This window comes from Felis catus, chromosome F1 (genome assembly GCF_018350175.1).
Source record: "Felis catus isolate Fca126 chromosome F1, F.catus_Fca126_mat1.0, whole genome shotgun sequence".
Classification (NCBI taxonomy): domain Eukaryota; kingdom Metazoa; phylum Chordata; class Mammalia; order Carnivora; family Felidae; genus Felis; species Felis catus.
In genome coordinates, this window is record NC_058384.1 from 22,225,304 (window position 1) to 22,245,125 (window position 19,822).

Below are 19,822 nucleotides of genomic sequence, written 5' to 3' on the forward strand. Positions count from 1 at the left end.
TTGTGTTTGCTAATTTCTCTTGGCACATAGTTCAATGGCATGCAAACTGTGGACACTCACAGATAATTGAATTAAATGAATGACAGATGGTAATGTTTGCAAATTAACTGAAAACAAAGTCTCAATTCTTGAGTTGGAAATTACACTTTACTTTTGCAAACAAATTAAACTGTAGACTTGTGAGTTTAGATAAAGATATTGAAAGCACATATTTTAGAGCAATGAAAGCAACGTAGTTTTGTCCTGGCTCACATTATCTTTTCAGTGACTTCCATATATACAAAAATAATCAAACTGAGAAATTCCACGGGGGTGGATGGGGGTGGGTGTGGGACAACAGTCAACACAGAGTTGGTTGTCACACAGAACGAGCAGTTGACTGAGTAGCTGAAAGTTTCACTTTTAACCCATTGCTTTGGCATCAACCAGATACAGCCATAAACTGATGGTATTATATTATGTGGCAATATGCATATTCTCTTTTAAAAAATATATTCTAGGTGTCACTGAAATTTATTTCTACACAGCATTAAATTTAGCAACACTTTCAGGAGTTGATCAAAAGAGAGAAACTGCCAATATAAAACAATTATCAGAATGCACACATGTAATTGCATCATTTACTTGAATAAAGTTTGTAATAGTTGTAATAGTTGGAACTTTGAGTCATCCCAGATTTGAGATCAGATGTAGTTCACTGCACCCAAAATACCACAGGTGCTGTGCATATGCTTAGACTCTGGTCCATACGTGAGCCCACAGTAAAGGAAATGCAATATGGCTGACATTTACCTACACATGTGTCACGGCTCGCCTCAGAGCCTTCAGGACAAGTTTTCCTAATAGTCCTTCTAGTCCTGGAGAGAGATGTTCTGCTGTTTCTATACTCCGAGTAGGAGCTGTAGAGATGTGAGTACTGTCTGTAATGCTGTTGAGGTTGATAGTTGTTTCTCACAGGGGAGAACCGTGCAAGGTTATAGCTATTGTATTGGGTGCCATAGTTAGGCAGCCTCTCCAATCCGGCGCAAGATTTCCCGTCCCCTAATAAATGTTGACCTGGTGGACAGATACACTTGAAGCTGCCGGGGGTGTTGGAGCACTGATATGCACAAGGCTTAGGCACTTGTTCACATTCATTAATGTCTGCTCGTGTGCCATGATACATAAAAAAGAGAAAAAAAAAACACATATACATACACAACACAGGAATAAAGAATCAGTCTCTGAAACAAACTGAAGACATTACGTTACCCTCCAAAGCTACAAATATAGTAATTTCTCAATTGTTGAGAACTTTAGAGAAAGCGTTAATCATTTATTTAGGAATATACAGAAAGGTTCTAAGGCTCTTCCTAAAGATTGCTTCACATATACAGTAGAAACCTAAAGGATCATATGGGAAAATGTGGTCTTTCCAGAAAAACTAGAGTTCAAAGTTAACGCAGATCTTAATTCTGTTGGTGGAGGAAAGGACTCAATCACATTTCTAGTTTGCATTTTGTTGTAACATTCTTTAATCTTTCATACAATTACAAGTTTCAGATGTGGTAATATTGATATGACTACTAATATTTTTCTTTTGTTTCTTTTGAATCAATAATTATTATTTAATAATCAAGCCAAGCACATTTTTTATAAAAATTTAAAAAGGAGATTAAGACAGAATTATTTCTTAATAAGATATAAATTCACAAAGTCCATAAAAAATTTTTAAAAAGTTATTTTTCTTCCTATTCTTGGGTCAACACATAGTAAACCCTCCCAACTTTTCCTGTAAATTGGAAAAACAAATGAAAACCAGAGAACAAAACCAACTTCTTTAATTCATTACCACAGTGGCATGAAAGAAAGTAACACGAATAAGCAGAATAAAAGTAGTATATTTTACTTTAAAAATTATTTTAGTTGGCAAAAGTTAAAATTACCATTTTTAAACTCTTTAAGGGAATGGCCCTACCTTCTTCATTGGTTTAATCCCCAGTCCAATGCCTGACATTCAACTTCAGATCAAATTAATGAACAAATAAACATATTTCATTCTGCTAGGTCACTGTTATGACTATCCAAGATGTTAAATTACAATATCTAAACAGAAGACTAAAATGATATGTTATGTACTTCTGCTATTAACAAGCATTTATTTTAAAAACGTTTCTAGTAATTGTATTACTTTCAACATTTGCTCTGTGCAAAGTACTATGCTAGTGACTGCATAAAGACAGGACAAAGTCTTTATGGGAGAATTTGCTATAAATAATTGTTACATAGACAACCAAGGCAACCAATTTTAAAAGTGTAGTATGGCACACCGGAAGCCAGTAGTTAAAGCCCACACAATTTTTTTGCACTTAAATATTCCAAGAGGACCATAATTTCATAGGTCAGTTTCTTGATTATAAGTGCATTAATTAAAAAGAATCATATGGTTACCTTCTTACAGGTATCTTCTATTGTCTGTTACCTGCCTTATTTATATTCAATCATAACTAAGACGGAAACAAACAGGCCACTGGGAGAACTGAGTGAGATTCTTAGCATAGGGGCACATAGTAGGCACTAAATATCCAGTAAAGTAATAGTTATCAACTCACTTAAATTGCATATTCACATCTTAATTCCTCATGCCTAAACCTTCATATTGCATTCAAGTACGCTTCATATTCAAATAGAACGTATCTGTGCAAAAAGTGTATATAGAGAGATAACCAATGAGACAATCTTCGTGGTGAAGTTGCCGCAGTAACTACAAAGGAACCTCACTCTGATACATGTAGCATATAGTAAGCACTCTGTAAATGGCTATTATTATCACTTTAAATGTCAGTGTAAATTGCATTCAATATGGAATCTTTAAGAAGTAATTAAAAATGTTATTAATTACTTAAACCAACTTACAAATTTTCTAATTGTCCCAAGAAAGCTTTTGAGGGTAGAGAGTGATCCTGATCCAGTTGGTAAGGCTAAGTGATTCTGTTAGTAGCTTTATTACTCAGCAAGAGTTCCTGTTAACTTACCCATACAGGGTCTCCCAACTCCTTGAGACCGGAAACCTCTGGGACACACACAGCGATAGCTGCCTCTTGTATTCTCACATATCTGGTTATATCTGCACTGATGGGTCCCATCTTTACATTCATCAATATCTACAGACACAAGACAATAAAAAGTAATAACATATCCTCTTTCAAAACCTAACTTCATTATATTTGAAATGAACATTCTTTAGAACTGTCAAAGGTTGCATTTCTCACCATGTAGCTGAGACCGGGATTCAAGTTCTACTCTGCCCCTTGTTGTTCCTTTTCCTTCTCTTGCCCCCTACTATGGCAAGAATTTTACTTTCAGCTTTTTATCCCTTTTCTCTCTCTATGTTCTCCACCTCTGACTGTCTTATTTATACTAGTGACTCTAGTAAGCTCATGGATGTAGACTTACAGCAATAGTACTATGTTGTTTCTTATCTACAGACCCACGTTTCTAGCTGCTGGCTGGTCCTCTCCATGTCCATCCTTTACCAGTACTTCAAACTCCACATGTCCTCAGTGTCTTATCATTCCTCTCTTCTTTATGATAACAGCATTCTTCTTTCCTCAGTCAACCAGACTAATCTATAACTAATTCCCTCAGTTTCCAAGATTGGGTAATTCTACTTCCTTCAGTCAACCCCTTAAATCTCCATTTCCATTTCCACTTAGCTATATTTTTGCTGTAGCTTTGTTTTTTTTAAGTTTATTAATTTATTTTGAGAGAGACAGAGACAGTGTGAGTCAGGGAGGGGCAGAGATAGGGGGAGACAGAGAATCCCAAGCAGGCTCCGCACTGCCAATGCAGAGCCTGACAAGGGGCTCAAACCCACGAAATCATGAGATCATGACCTGAGCTGAAATCAAGAGCCAGATGCTTATTGACCTAGGCACCCCTTTGCTGTAGGTTCTTAAATAATCTTCTGATCTTTTGGCTCAGCTCATCTCCGATTACTCATACATAATTAGAGTCAATAGTCTTTTTTTATTAATTTTTTTAATGTTTATTTATTTTTGAGAGAGAGACAGAGTGTGAGTTGGGGAGGGGCAGAGAGAGAGGGAGACACAGAATCCAAAGCAGGCTCCAGGCTCTGAGCTGTCAGCACAGAGCCTGATGCGGGGCTCAAACCCACAAACTGTGAGATCATGACCTGAGCTGAAGTTGGACACATAACCGACTGAGCCACCCAGGCACCCCAAGAGTCAATACTCTTAAAAATACTTTAAATCACACATAACTGCACATGATGCTCTGAGTTGGCTACTATTCTTAGGAGTTAAAAAATATTTACCTATATCCATACTGCTGGAAAGTCTTTGAAATCTGATAGCCCAACCCCACCCCCAGTTTTTTTTTTAAGTATACTAAGCCCCATGTACCTCAACAAGTAACAAGTGGTCAGTATTCCTTCATTTATATCTATACCCTCCTCTCACTGTTATGTTATTTTGAGAAAAATCAGGATATATTGTAACTTTTTAAATAAATATTTCAGAGTGAAAACTTTTTTTAACAATTCTTTTTATTTATTTTATTTTTAAATGTTTATTTATTTTTGAGAGAGAGAGAGAGAGAGAGATCAAGTGTGAGCGGGTGAGGGGCAGAGAGAGAGAGAGAGGGACAGGGCATCCGAAGAGGGTTCTGCACTGACAGTAGAGAACCAGATGTGGGGCTTGACCTCACAAACCATGAGATAATGACCTGGAGCCAAAGTCAGATGCTTAACTGACTGAGATATCTGGGTGCCCCTTAACAATTCTTTTAAAGTCTTTTTTTTTTTTTTTGCGAGAGAGAGAGAGAGAGAGAGCGCGCGAGCGAGCGTGTGGGGGAGGGGCAGAAGGCAAGGGAGAGAGAATCTTAAGCAGGCTCCATGCCCAGTGTGGAGCCCCACATGGGGGCTCCACCTCAGGACTATTAGATCATGACCTGAGTTGAAATCAAGAGTTGGACGCTTAATCGACTAAGCCGACCAGGTGCCCCTGAACTTTTATTTTTTTAAAGTTTTATTTATTTATTTTGAGAGAGAGAGGGGGAGAGAGAGAATCCCAAGCAGGCTCTGCACTGTCAGCGCAGAGCCTGACATGGGGCCCAAACCCATGAAACTGTGAGATCATGACCTGAGCTGAAACCAAGAGTCAGATGCTTAACTGACTGAGCCATGAACATTTTTTTAAAGTCTCACTTTTAAAATGAGAAACTTACACTCAAATTTCTTTGCAATCTTAAGACTTGTGCAAAGTCAGATAGGAAGGAAGGATGATTTTTAAACTGTTTAAGTCCAGCTCTCTCTCCCTCATAAGGGACTGTCTTTCCTTTTTGCACAACCTCCACCTATTACCATTCCATTCAAGGCTCTCTTTAAATGTGATCATTTCCATGACATCTCATATCAGATATGATCACTCTTCCAACTATTCTTCTACAATTTTATTTGTACCTCTTTTATGGCATTTCATTCCCTCTTGTAGTATTTTTATTTTCTTTTGGTGAGGAAAGTGGAATTGGTCACTCTAATTAAGTAGACTGTAAGGACATGAGAACAGGAACGCAATGTTTCATTTTTGTAAGTGATGCCGCTTATAGTTCTACAAATTAAGGCAGAAAGAATAGAGAACATAATTTATTTTATTGTCTAGTCATTGACTTGACACTGAAGAATATTCAGTCCTAAGATAAAACATTTTGAACTTTTAACAAATCTGTATAAGCTTTTCTTAACCACCTGTGAAATTCTAAACATATATACTAAATTTCATAGTAGACATGTGAGATAATATGAATTTATGTGGCTATTAAACTGTGTAAGCCAAATGTGTAATTGATGGGAGCTCAAAATGGTAATGAGTCTCCATGGGGAGCTTCTGTTTCTTGGTATAGTTATGAGCCTGGGACCCCAGAGCTCAACCATACTAGAAGTTGAGAGTAAAAAATCTGTGAGAAAAAGTGAGCATGAGCAAGGGAGGGGCAGAAAGAGAGGGACAGAGAGGATCCCAAGCAGGCTCCACGCTGTCAGCAAAGAACCTGAAGCGGGGCTTGAACTCACGAATCGTGAGATCATGACATATCATGGCCTGAGCCTAAACCAAGAGTCAGACGCTTAACCAGCTGAGCGACCGAGGCACCCCTACTTAAGCATTAGTTAAAAAATGGATGCCTTATTTGGCTGGTCAGTGGCAAACATATCTCAGTCATCGAAACAGCCATACACTCACCAATGCAGGTTCCATTTTCTGCCTTGGTCATTCCGTTTGGACAAAGATCAATGCACTTATAGCCCCCACGGGTGTTCTTGCAGTGTTGATCTGGTCTGCATACATTTTGTCTGCATTCATTCACATCTTGATAAAAGAAAAAAGGTAATGAAGATTGAGAAATTTCTTTTCCACAGAAATCATACCTTTGGATTTTAAGGCGAAAGATGTTGATTACATAATCACTGTGTAAGATTAAAGTGTTTAAATCCATGAGGGTAAATAACACTATTTTAAAACAGAATGATTAAAAAAAATAATTCACATAGCTAGTAGCCATACCAACGAGTTGCTCCTTTTAGAAAAACAAACAAATAAATATCTTTATGTATGTAACCATAAATATTATGCTTCTGTGAAAAAAATTAGTAAACACAATAGGGAACTGTTAAAAAATGGTTATGTAGCCAGAAAATGAAACCTGTAAAAAATAGCATTTGCTTTCATTTTGTTTATGCATGCGTTGCGTACCTGATGGATGGAGGTATCTTACGTATGAATTCAGCCCAGGACACAGCAAAGGGATTAGATCAAATATCTTTAGAAATTAAAAAGATGTCATTGCTTTGAATTTAAAGCCGTTTTCTTACCTATACATTTTCTGCCTTTGAGCTGATACCCAGGTTCACATCCACAGTGAAAACTTCCAATGGCATTGAAACAGCGGTGGTGACAGGGGCTGGATTCTTGACATTCATTAATATCTGTTAAATAAAACAAAACTTTCATTATATGCTATTAGGAAACTTGGTTAATTTATTTCAAATGTTAAACATTTTAATGATATCATTATCATGTTTAAGATCTTCCCTGAAATGAATCCAATACAATTGCTCTCAAATCTAATACAATTGCTCTCATATGATCTGCTAGATAATTGACAGGATTAACTGCTGGAGAACATATCTCTCAATACTCCTCAAAGGTAGACATTTGCTAGTGACTCCAAACTATGTGGATGCAACACTTCCTTACTTTATTTTACCAGATGGCTCCCATTTCTGTTTCTAGGAATGTTGCTGACAGACTAGAACACTGAAGTTGGGGGGGGGGGGAGTCAAAGTCTTCTGCAGTATCTTTTGCAATTCAGTTTCCTTCCCCAGTTTTGCTGCTGTCAGCCCAATGCAGGTCTTTACCACTAAAAGCAGCAACTTTGGCATTTGTCAGTGTCCACAGTCATCACCAAATTAATCTTCCCAAATGCCATCTGGGGCATAGTAGAATAAAAAAAAAAACGTGCAGGCACAAATCCCCCAAATTTGTGTGCATTTGCCTGTTTTATGTACATTCTCCCCTCTCCTTCCTTCTAGTCCCAGAGGAAAAGAGACCTCTTCTCCCATGTAAGAAAAGTTTCTCTGCTTGAGTGTTCAAGCTCTGAGGCCATCTCCTCCGTCCTCACCAAGATGAGGATTGTGGTCCATTCATCATTCCCTCCTTGTGTGCATTTTTAAAGTTCTTCCTCCTTACTGTCATCCTTCCCATACCCCTATGGACATAACCCAGTCTCTCCTACCATAATCCCTCTCTCAGGTCTGTCCGCATCTCAATTTCTTTCTACTTCTCTGTTGTTCTACCCCAAACCCTTCAAAGGAACAATCACCATACTTAGGCTTTTCATATCCCCACCTTACATTCCCAAACTCAAGATTGCCTATGTTTTATTTTGTACTTGTCTTCCATTTGAACTCTTTTATTTATATTTTTTATTTTGAAATTTCTTTTCTTCTTAAAGTTTTGAAGTTTTAGTTACTTAACATATTGTGTAATATTAGTTTCAGGTGTATGAGCTCTTTTAATCTTTCAAAATCTGCATGTTACTATAAACGCACAAAGTGATCATATACTTTAAAAATGCTTTCTTAGTGTAGTTTTTTTCTTCTTTTTTCTGCTTGGCTTCCTTTATCCTTTTTTACCTTCCTTGCCTACCAAAGTCAACCTGCATTAACAATCTAGTATAAATAATAACATGTCTCTTGTACGTACAAATGCATATCTCTATCTAAAAATATAAATCCATTTCCTTTATCTTTGGTTATTGCTTCGTTTCTACACAAGTTATGTGTAGTTTTCTACATCTTGGTGTTTTCACTCGACAATACCTCATGAAAATTCCTCTAAGCCTAATAGTTGAACTGCATTCCACTCTATAATGGCCGTACAATGGTTCCTGGTATGGACATACCATAATTCAATCACTTTTGTAGTATTGTTAGGCATTCAGTTTTGTATCCGCTATTTCTGTCTCTATGAAAAGACCCTGACAGCAGCTTTATTCATAATTGTTAAACCTTGGAAGCACCAGGATGTCCTTCAGTAGCTGAATGGATAAACTATAGTACATTAATAAAATGGAATATTATTCAACACTAAAAAGAAAAGAACTATCAACTCATGAAAAGACATAAAGAAAACTAAAATGCATATTATTAAGTGAAAAAGGTTAATTTGGAAAGGCTGTTTCCAACCATATGATATTCTGGAAAACATAATACCGTGGAGATAATAAAAAGATCAGTGGCTTGCCAGAGGCTTGGGGGAAAGTGAGGGATGAATAGGCAAAGCATTGAGGATTTTTAGGGCAGACAAACTATTCCTTATGATACTATGATACAGGATACATATTATTTGTCAAAATCCATAGAGTATACAACACCAAGAGTGAATCCTAATGTAAATAAAGAACTTTGGGTCATAATGATGTGTTGATGTGGGTTCATCCTTGGTAAAAATTTTGCTACTCTAGGGCAGGATGTTGATAGTGGGGGGTGCTATGCATGAGTTGGGGTGGGGAGTATATGTGAAATCTACCTTCCACTCCATTTTTCTGTAAATCTAAAACTTCTCTAAAAAATAAAATCTATTAAAAACATCCTGCAATAAATATCTGATAGTCTTATGTGGTGGGGTCTTATGAAATAGAGCCTCTTAGATCATGCTATATAATCTCTTCTCTCAAATATAATAGGCAAATGTTATTCAAAACTATTGTGCTACAAATATTTAAAATAGCCATGGAATATTACATCTAAAATCTTATCAAGAAGCACAATCTATAAAGCAGAGTATCCTTTAAATGATTCAAAAGGCAGAGAGTCTTAATTCTTAGTATAATGAAGATAAAGCAAGGGATTCCATTTTTATACCTTGACAACTCAGCCCATCAGAAGTTCTTCGAAAGCCAATTCCACAACGGACCACACAGCGATAGGATCCAATGGTATTGTCACAGTCCTGACCAGCATGGCAGGCATGTCCACCTAAAGCACACTCATCGATATCTGCAATGAAGTGAGTCATTCAACTAAGATGAGTTGAAGAAAACCAACCCAAAAACCTATATAAAATGGGGTTAAGAAAAGCCATAAATGATACTTGAAAATGTACCAGAGCAAGAATGCTGAATAATTTGGTTGAGTCCTTTCAGGTGGATTAAATTGATGATGAGTTCATAGGAGTTTAGTGTGATATCTTTGCAGACTAACTCATCCATTAGACCACTGACAAATTAGGTGGCTTTAAAAACATTACTTCTCCATTCTGATATTTCAGTTTTCTCATTTGTAAAATGAGAATAATATCTGTCTTTCAGTGTTGCTTTGAAAATTAAAGGAAATAATGTATATAGGTGCTCAATCCACACCGGACATTTCCATAAAAGTTATTTTTATCCCATCCTACACCCTTTCTCTCTGTCTCTTTGGCATTTAGAAGGGTGTCTCCTTGGACATAAAGGGAGTAATCCTTTTCTATTTTCATCATTAAAAATTTTATTTATAAATAAGCTTCTTATACAATTCTAACTTTGAAGTATATTTAGAGTCTGACAGAAAAGTATTTTCTGGGGTGAGGGTGAGGCAAAATGGGTGAAGGGGAGTGGGAGATACAGGCTTTCAGTTACGGGGTAAGTCATGGGACTAAAAGGCACAGCATGAGAAACACAATCGATGATACTGTAATAGTGATGCACTGGGACAGATGCTAGCTATACTTGTGGTGAACATAGCACAGTGTATAAATTTGTCAAATCGCTAAGATATATACCTGTAGATAATGTAACATTGTGTGTCAACAATACTGAAAAACAAAGTTGCTTTTTTTTTCAACGTTCTTAACGTGCTACTAGGATTGTGCAATTTACTTAAATTCCTTATGTAACTTCTTTATTTCTTAGTTTCGTCATTGTAAAATGAGTATCTCCACAAGGTGTTGTGGGGATTAAGTGAGTCACTACCGGCTTCCCTGCTTGTACAGTGCCCCACATGAAGGCAGTGTGTGAGCAGTATTCTGTCTGTTCCTCTCTCACCCTGAGAGAAGATCTTCTGTGTTTATTGCCAACATGGAGGAGGAAAGAGTAGGAAAGAACACTGGCCTACCACACTTTTCCTAGGTCAGAGCTCTCTGTGACCATTGCTTGGCTGTATCTATTAGACTTAGCTTTGTGAGTACCTTGACAAGTCCTTCCATCGGCAGCTATGGTGAGGCCTTTTGAGCAGGAGCAATGATAGGTTCCCACGGTGTTGTGGCAGATATGGGAGCAGGGATTCCCGGCCGCACATTCATCTTCATCTGAAACAAGGAACAAAAAGGCCCAATTGGTCTGTAAACCCCCTACTTACTAGAAGTTAGTAAAGTCCATGAAGGTAGTTTGTAAAATAGTTGCTTACAGAGCACAGTGAGTTGAATCAAACCTAACAGAAAATGCTCTAGGTGCCGCAGAATAGAAGCATGAAATAAATTAATTTTGGGTCCCCAAATAATCTTTGATAGTGAAGATGTTTAGATTAATTCTAAAACAACAGGGATGATAGCTAAGATAAAATGACCATATCCTGGGATCTAAATGCTTTTTTACCTACCTTAACGCATTCCTCACAACATGCCTAGGAGACAGATGCTTTTATTACTATCCTCATTTTGCAGGATAAAATTGAGGAACAAAGAGGTTAAATAAATTGCCCAAGGTCACACAGGTCATTACTGGCAGAGCTGAAATTTGAACCTGGACAGTACAGTTTCTAAAGACCACTTATCTACCACTATACTACATTAAATTGCCTACCAGTGAAATAAAGGCACTGTGTATGCAAACTTGAGCTCCTCCAGCTGTTTACTTAGCTATTTAGTTATCTGTGGCTCTCTTGTACTGGCACTTGATGGGGCTGGCTTAGTCATTAGTCCTCGGCCCACAGTCCTGCCCTTATCCTCTGAGCAATTCTAGGGTTAGGTGGCTTAGAGTTGGATTATTATTATGTTTCACATCCATGGCCATCAAATGACAAGAGTCCAGTGTTTTGTTCCCGTGCTCACTTCATCTCTGTACTTGATCACGATCCCTGACACACTTGATTGTGGTCAGATTGAAAGAGTACGGGCTTTGCAGCTGCCTTAAATTCCAATCTAGCTCTGACACTTGATAGCTGAGTGGTCTTAGGCACCCCCACTTAACTTCTTTCCATCTCGATTTCCTCACTCGTAAAATGGAACACTTGTAAGACTGTTGTGAAAATTACATATCTAGCAAAATGGCAATAAATGTCCATTAAACAGATTCCATTACTAATATTTTTTATAAAAACAAAAATTCATTATTCCTGTTCTTACCAGCACAAAAGGGTCCAACTGAGTCTAAGGCAAACCCAGATGGGCACTGATTACTGCGATCTCCTACCACAGAGAGAAAAGGAGAATTAATTGGCTTGTTAGAATGTCAGTACCTTGTTTCTTTCCAGTACAATCTTCCCTGGGAAGATATGCCAAAGATGGAACACATTGTGCAACAAATGCAATAGGTGAAAACAAGCAGGAATGGAAGACTTTTCCTGTTCCCAACTGAGAACTAAATGAATCACAGTCCAGAGATGACTGGCAAGCAGCCATTGGAAATAGATTTTCTGTTTAAATTTATTTACATTAATCAAAAGAAAATGAAGCCAAACCATTCTGTGATCATGCAAAAGGATCCAGAATCAATGTGTACATAAGGTATAACCATAGACAAAGTCCTATTTATTCTTCTAGCCTTTACTTATGCTGCCTGTTCTAGAAGCAGGAACACTATTTTCAAGCCACTTAAAAATAACTTATGCCAGTGACAACCAGAAACTCAAATGAAGAACTCCTCTCCTTTTGTAGATCTCTTTCATTTGCAGTGTAAAGCATCTGGGTCAGAGTCCCCTATGCCTGACCCATTGTTTCCCATGCAGTCAAAGCAAGGGGAGACAGGCATATTATGATAAAAACAAACATAGTAACAAGAACAAATAAGCTAGTTAGGGAATCTTTCCTTAGAAAGTAACTCTGCCTTCACTGGTTTAAGCAATTTAGCAAATATTTTTCAAACATTATTGACATAAAGAAACTTAAACAAAACACTTTTTTTTTTCAACGTTTATTTATTTTTGGGACAGAGAGAGACAGAGCATGAATGGGGGAGGGGCAGAGAGAGACGGAGACACAGAATCAGAAACAGGCTCCAGGCTCTGAGCCATCAGCCCAGAGCCCGAAGCGGGGCTCGAACTCACGGACCGCGAGATCGTGACCTGGCTGAAGTCGGACGCTTAACCGACTGCGCCACCTAGGCGCCCCCAAAACACCTTTCGAGTTACCAAAGTATTCCTTTTTTCTATTCTTTATGTTATAGTTAAAGTATGCTGTTTTGAATTATATTAGTTATGATTTCCTTTAGACAGAGTGGGGGGCAATACAAAATATTTGTGTTATTGCAATGTATAATAATTACAGAAACTTTGAAAAGTATAGATTTCCCTGTAAATTTGTCACTTGAAACAAACTACTGCCAACATTTTGATGTTTTTTCTTCTATAAGTATACACTTCAAAAAGTCAGGATCTTGCACTCTAGAGATTAATAATTGTCAAAGTTTATTGATCATAAAATAGAGGTTATTAAAAATATAGATCCTTGCTCCTATCCCAGTCAGCCTAGGAATCTCTGTTTTCAATCAGTATAAAAGTTTCCTTATAATCACTGTGGTGTGGGCAACCCAGGTTTAGATCATATTGTATGCTGCTTTTCAATTATTATTAGGCCATGCATACTCTTCTTTGTCTTATTGTCAATCCCCAAAACAGTAGGTGGTACACAGAAAGCACTGAACAAGTATTTTGAATAAATGAGCTAAACATTCCTTTAAAATTATTTTAATGACTGTTTAAGAGTTTATCATATAGCTGTGCCATCATTTACATATTTACCTCTTGCTTCCAGGATATTTATTATTGGCCATTTCTGTGATTTTCTTAGGGCAGACCCCCAGAATGAGATAACTACCAAGATCTGGATGTTTGAAAGGTTACTGATACATACTGCTTTCCAGAAACATCACATGAATTAACCACTGATTGCAGTATGTACAAGGGTGTTCATTTCCCCATACCTCTCTGATACTGAGTGGTTATCATATTTTTAAATCTCTGACAATGATAATTGGAAAATGGTACCTCATTGTTTTAGGTTATATTTCTTTGCTTATTAGTGAGGTTAGACAGTTTTTCACATTCATTTTGTCATTATTATTTCTTCCTTTGTGAATTTGCTGTTCATAGCTTTTATGTATTTTTTGTTGGGGTGTTGCTTTCTTTTAATTGATTTTTTAACAATGCTTTTAATTTTTTTTAATTTAAAAAAATTTTTTAAAGGTTTATCATTTTTTTTGAGAGAGACAGAGACAGCACAAGTAGGGAAGGGGCAGAGAGAGAGGAAGAGAGAATCCCAAGCAGGCTCCATGCTGACAGTGTAGAACCTGGCGTGGGCTCGAACTCACGAAACTGTGAGATCACGACCTGAGCCAAAACCAAGAGTTGGACACTTAACTGACTGAGCCACCCAGGCACTGCTATTTTTATTTATTTTTTTAAGCCAACTCTATGCCCACATGGGGCTTGAACTCACGACCTTGAGATCAAGAGTCGCATGCTCTACCCATTGAGTTAGCCAGGCACCCCTTCTTACTGACTTTTAAGAGCCTTGTATAAGATTAATCATAGTTATCTATAATACACAATGCAAATATTCTTTCTTGATATATATTTCACCTTCTCAATTTTGTTTTTTTCTCCCATGAAGAAGTGTTTAAAAATTTACTTGTAGTTACACTGATCTTTCCTTTATTTTTTCTGATGCCTTTTGCTAATGAATGTGTAAAATATAAATATATTTTATAATTATATTTTAAAAACAATTTTTTTATTTTAAAGATATAACAATTTTTTAAAATGTATTGATTTATATTTGTGAGTTGACTTGACCAGCAGTTTCCAAATGCTGATGTGCAGACCAGATACATTAGAATCATTTAATGCTGCATTAAAAATACAGACTTCCAGGCCCTACCTTAGACTAAGCCAAAGTCTCTGTGCCTTGAGATCTGAACTTTCATGAAGCTCTCTAGGTAATTCTAACTGCATTGTAGCCAGAGCTCTTGTCTAGACCCAATACAGAAGAGAAAGAACTTGGTGGTTAAGCAACCAAGAATGCAAGCTTGCCCCCTGGTGGTCACTTATAAAGAAATTGCAAGCACATAATTCTTGTATTTCACAGGAACCTCAACAAATGTGCACAGATACCAGATGTAATTCATAGAATCATAGTAGCTAAAATAGTAAGGGGTTATAAATGTTCTATAGTGTGTCTTCTCCAATTGTGGAATCCAGATCCCCCAACTACAATGTTACAGATACCACAAAGACCTTCAAGCAGTTCAGGCTTAGAGAATTTACATGATTGGGCAACAAATGTACACAACTTTAAAAAATCATTTTAATTCCCTTTGTCCTGGATGGTGTAAGTTCATTTTTAACGAAAGTCTTACATCAAGTTGTCTTCTTTTAATTATACTAAGTATTGGAAAAAGTAAAAACAGAGATTAGACTTGAAAAGTGGGCATTGAGGAAAAGAAACAGAAATCTTCATTCCAATGGCTCTTTTCTTTTGTCTCTGTGACCTGAACATGCACAACCATAGTAAAATGAGGTGGTGATGGCGACATGTGGGTGGTGTGGAGCTCTACTCGCTATAAGGCTTATGAATCTATGATTATCTCAAAAAATGTGAACATGTTCTCCTAGATTACTATGATCTCAAATTCAATGACAGTTCTGATAGCTGTTAATGAAGAAAATAGTCATATACACAAGTGGTGAAAGCAAGAGTAAATTGCAAAAATGAATTTTTAGTGTATGGAGCATGATAAGACAAAATGATGCTACTTAAAATCTAATTGGATCTACTTAAGAAAGCCAGTACATAGCGAAGACCAATATGAATTATATTAAGTGTACTCATAGGAGCCTAAAGTTCAAAGTTAAAGCCATTCAAACACTTAGTGTCCATAATAAAACCACATGCAAGTATCTCTTAGCATCAAAGCTTCATGGAACACAGAATGCTGATTGTTTGGATGTCTCTTACAACAAAACAGGGATCTCAGGGTAAAGACACATCAAAGAACTACACAGCATAGCGAGACCACTGAGATCAAGGGTTGTAGAATTATGCTTAGAAAATGAAAAGCAGTTGAAACATTATAATGTCCAGGAATAAGAAATGACAGTTGGAATCCTGATTATTGCTGCACAATTTTTAAAAACTGCTTTTAAAATATGGAAACTTTTTTTTATTAGTTTAGGTTGGCATACACTTTTTTAAAAAATTTAAATCCAAGTTAGTTAACATATAGTGTAATAATGATTTCAGGAATAGAATTTACTGATTCATCACTTACACACAACACCCAGTGCTCATCCCAACAAGTGTCCTCCTTAATGACCATCACCCATTTAGCGCATCGCCTCACCCAACACCCCACCAGCAACCCTCAGTTTGTTCTCTGTATTTAAGATTCTCTTATGGTTTGTCTCCCTCTCTGTTTTTATCTTATTTTTGCTTCCCTTCTCCTGTGTTCATCTGTTTTGTTTCTTAAATTCCACATCTAAGATCATATGATATTTGTCTTTTTCTGACTGATTTTGCTTAGCATAATACACTCTAGTTCTATCCACATTGTTGCAAATGGCAAGATTTCATTCTTTTTAATCCCCAAGTAATATTCCATTGTGTGTGTGTATGTATGTTTCTGTGTGTGTGTGTGTGTGTGTGTGTGTGTGTGTGTGTATGTATATCATACCACATCTTCTTTATCCATTCATCAGTTTATGGACATTTGGGCTCATTCCACTTTGGCTATGGTAGGTCAACATACACTTTTACATTGTTTCAGCAATTAAAAAAAATCCTTGACAAATACAAGAGTCAGAATAAGAAAAATGGCCTGGAGCACCCAAAGAAAACCTCATTCTGCCAGAGGATATATTTTTAAACCTTTCTGCAGATTAGTAATCCAAATTAGAACTCCAGTGGGATTGGCTTTAAAATGGCTTTACCTACCACAAAACATAGACAACATACATGAAAATCTTATCACTAGGTTTGGTCTGTGCCCTAATATCTTTATTGTGAATGGCATCGATGCAATTCTTTTACCCTTTTTTAAGTTATTAAATACATTTTTTTCCTAAGATTTTTAAAAAGTAATCTCTACACCCAACGTGGGGCTCAAACTCACAACCCCCAAGATCAAGAGCTGCAGGCTTTACCTACTGAGCCAGCCAGTTGCCCCCATTTTATTCTTTTAGAAAGGACTGGATGGAAAAATGATCTTTGACCAAGGTACCTTTGGAAATTGAAGCATGGATTTTAAAACCCAGTGTCTCTTCTAATTGGTTGTAGTCAGATTCTACAGAGGAAGCATGAAGTGTTTCTACCAAGAAAGGCATTCTTCCCTGTGCCTCATCATAGAAAACAGTGTGGTTCCATGTGTATGGGACGCTGATGCCATCAATGGTGAACAGCCGGGTTGAGTAGGCATACAGCTGCCCAGGACCTGTCTGAATGTAGTCCTCTGTGTAATCCTAAGGAAGACAGTATAGATTTGATGATCAGATTTTTTTTTCTTGAGGGTATTACAAGATGCACAATTAGAAAAATAAAGGCTAAGAGGCTAAAAATATAGCTTGAACAGCATGATTTGAGCTGCATGGGTCAATTTATATGATCTTTTAAAAATAAATACAGTACGGTACTATAAGTGTATTTTCTCTTCCTTGCAATTTAATAACATTTTCTGTTCTCTAGCTTACTTTATTGTAAGAATACAGTATATAATACATATAACACAAAAAATATGTGTAATTGGTTATGATATGGGTGAGGCTTCTAGTCAACAGTAGGCTATTAGTAGTTAAGTTTTTAGAGTCAAAAGTCATACGTGATTTTTGACTGTCCAGGGAGTTGGCACCCTATATACCCCCATGTTGTTCAAGGGTCACCTGTAGCTCTAAATAAAATACTACTTGTACAGTCATGTTCCGGAAACCAGTAAGACTGTGTAAAGACTTATTCCTAACGATTTTTATACAAAGACAAACTAGCCATTTCTAACCTTAGTGGTTTAGATATTTATTCCCTATAGCAAACAAGGGAAACTACACATGGTATCCATGTTTTTTTTTTTTTCTACAGATCTTTGATTCCTAATCTTACCATTACTCCAATAAACAGTGAAGAGAGGTTATCCTGACATTTTTACCTTTACAGTGACTTCAGCAGGTGACTGAAGCTGCAGGACATAACCGCTCACAAAAATATCTAGGAGCAAAGCACCATCAGAATCCAAACCCCGGGCAATATGAGTCATCCGCAAGATTTCTCCTGGGAATTACAATTCATTCATTTTAACAGCAAAAAATATATGGTTTGTGTAAGCACACAGCAGACTTACCTTAAGTGTCAGTTCAGCTATGTTATTTTAGTTCAAACTTCATAAACAAAGGCAATAAAAGATTAAATTAGCACTCAGTCCCCGAATTAAAGTGTTAGGGTAATTGAATGGTATGTTCAAAATTTCTTTTTCTGTGGCACAAACGTAGTGTATGATTATGCAAAGGATTCCATGTTTTAAACTCACAAGCAATAGCAAGGCAATTCTACAAAAATGGATGGTCTAAGAGAAGGGACAGACAGCTTCACCAGGTAGATTGGCAATAACCACATAGGGCTTTGTTTTTTACGATGCTTCAAGAAACAGCAGAGGGGCATCTTAGTAAGTGGATGGCCATGAAAAACCCTCATGGGCTTCTGGGCTGCATAAAGCCCCTTCCTCAGTCTTTCTTCTTTAAAGAGCACTGCCACTGCGGCTGTTCACCTTTGAAAAGATTTGTAATGGAGGTCTATAAAAATCTGTATGCACTTGGAAAGGGCCATGAATAGCTAATACATATTCATTAAGACTAAGGGTAAAGAGAAAAAGCCTTAGCTTTGCTTATTTTTACTTCCATCTTTTTGATAAAAAGATCTCTGTAAGGTGTCCTGATTGAATCTCAGGTTCACAGACAAAAGTCTTTATTTAACAGCAAGGACTCATTTTCCTGCTCTGGTTTGGCCTTTAAAACCCTCTCTGAGGATTTAAAGAGAAAAAATAGAGAAACGATGAGAAAACACTTTTGGGGTATAAAAAAATCACGATATTGTCTGAAAACATATGGCCTCTTATAGAGCCATGTCAGTAAAAGTTTACAGGGAAATATGAAATTGCTTTTATATCATTTATGACAAGACTGCATCAAAAACTTTAAAATTATTCTCTGGGGGAATATATAAGTGTATTTTTCTTAACCAGCAACTTTTAGGCAATCCTGTTTTTTATAGTTAAATATTAGACTTAAATATTAAGTTTAGTTGGCACTAACCAGTTGCAAATTCCACCTGGGTTTCTCTCTTGAAGACTGCATTGGTGAGGGTGAAGCCATTGACTGCTTCTCCTATCTCCTTGGCTGTTGTCCAATAAATGGGATTTAGAATAGAAACTATTTTTCTCATTGCTGGACCTAAAGAAAAAAGGATAAATAAGGTAACAGAGAAAAATATTTACAGAGCCGGTTATTCATAAGGATGAATCCTAAATAATCTCAAATAACAACAAAATAAGTATCAGTATCTCACATGTCTTTAAGAGTTTACCATCGAGCTAAGCGCTATCATACAGATCATTTAGTAGTAGCATCCTCTAGAAATTTCAAGCAGAAATCAGAAGACGTAGAATAATATATGAATTTTAAAGAAAGAGGCTATTGGCAACTTTTATTAGCAAGGAGACTTACCAAGACTGCGAGGTACATTGGTAATTTTGGCACGTATTACTCTAGTATCAGAGGTAGGATTATCTGTTACTGTGGCGTTAAGGAAAGCAATTCCAAATTCAACATCATTAATATTTCCAATAACACTTCCTCTGGCTCGCTGGGGCCCACCTATTGGGGAAAGAAAAAACATTCTTGGAGAAGGAAACAATTTCATCAACGTTACATGGGAGAAAAGAAGGCCAGTATTCAAAGATGCTACAAATCTTCTCACAAACATTTAAAATATCATATGACATCTGAATTTAAGAGTGAAATAAATAAGCTTTCAGAACATTCTACTTCCATGTAACACTCATCATCCCACATAAATCTAGGGTGCTTCCAATCTGT

General features: G+C 36.8%; 1 protein-coding gene across 6 annotated transcripts in view; it reads right to left on the reverse strand.

The window, feature by feature from the left end:
• HMCN1 (hemicentin 1) overlaps positions 1–19,822 on the reverse strand; it is a 469,326-nt gene that overhangs the window by 13,186 nt on the left and 436,318 nt on the right. For 4 of the 6 annotated variants that reach the window (XM_023247312.2, XM_003999241.5, XM_019821723.3 and 1 more), the window contains 11 exons: positions 19,451–19,600; positions 19,040–19,177; positions 17,881–18,002; positions 16,966–17,203; positions 11,877–11,939; positions 10,722–10,841; positions 9,419–9,553; positions 6,866–6,979; positions 6,237–6,362; positions 3,015–3,143; positions 793–1,143 (listed from right to left, as the gene is read on the reverse strand). In XM_023247312.2, coding sequence (XP_023103080.2) covers positions 793–1,143; positions 3,015–3,143; positions 6,237–6,362; positions 6,866–6,979; positions 9,419–9,553; positions 10,722–10,841; positions 11,877–11,939; positions 16,966–17,203; positions 17,881–18,002; positions 19,040–19,177; positions 19,451–19,600 — 1,686 coding nt within the window. The remainder of the gene's footprint in view (positions 1–792; positions 1,144–3,014; positions 3,144–6,236; positions 6,363–6,865; positions 6,980–9,418; positions 9,554–10,721; positions 10,842–11,876; positions 11,940–16,965; positions 17,204–17,880; positions 18,003–19,039; positions 19,178–19,450; positions 19,601–19,822) is intronic. The other 2 variants (XM_019821722.3, XM_045048821.1) reach the window with 1 other exon arrangement.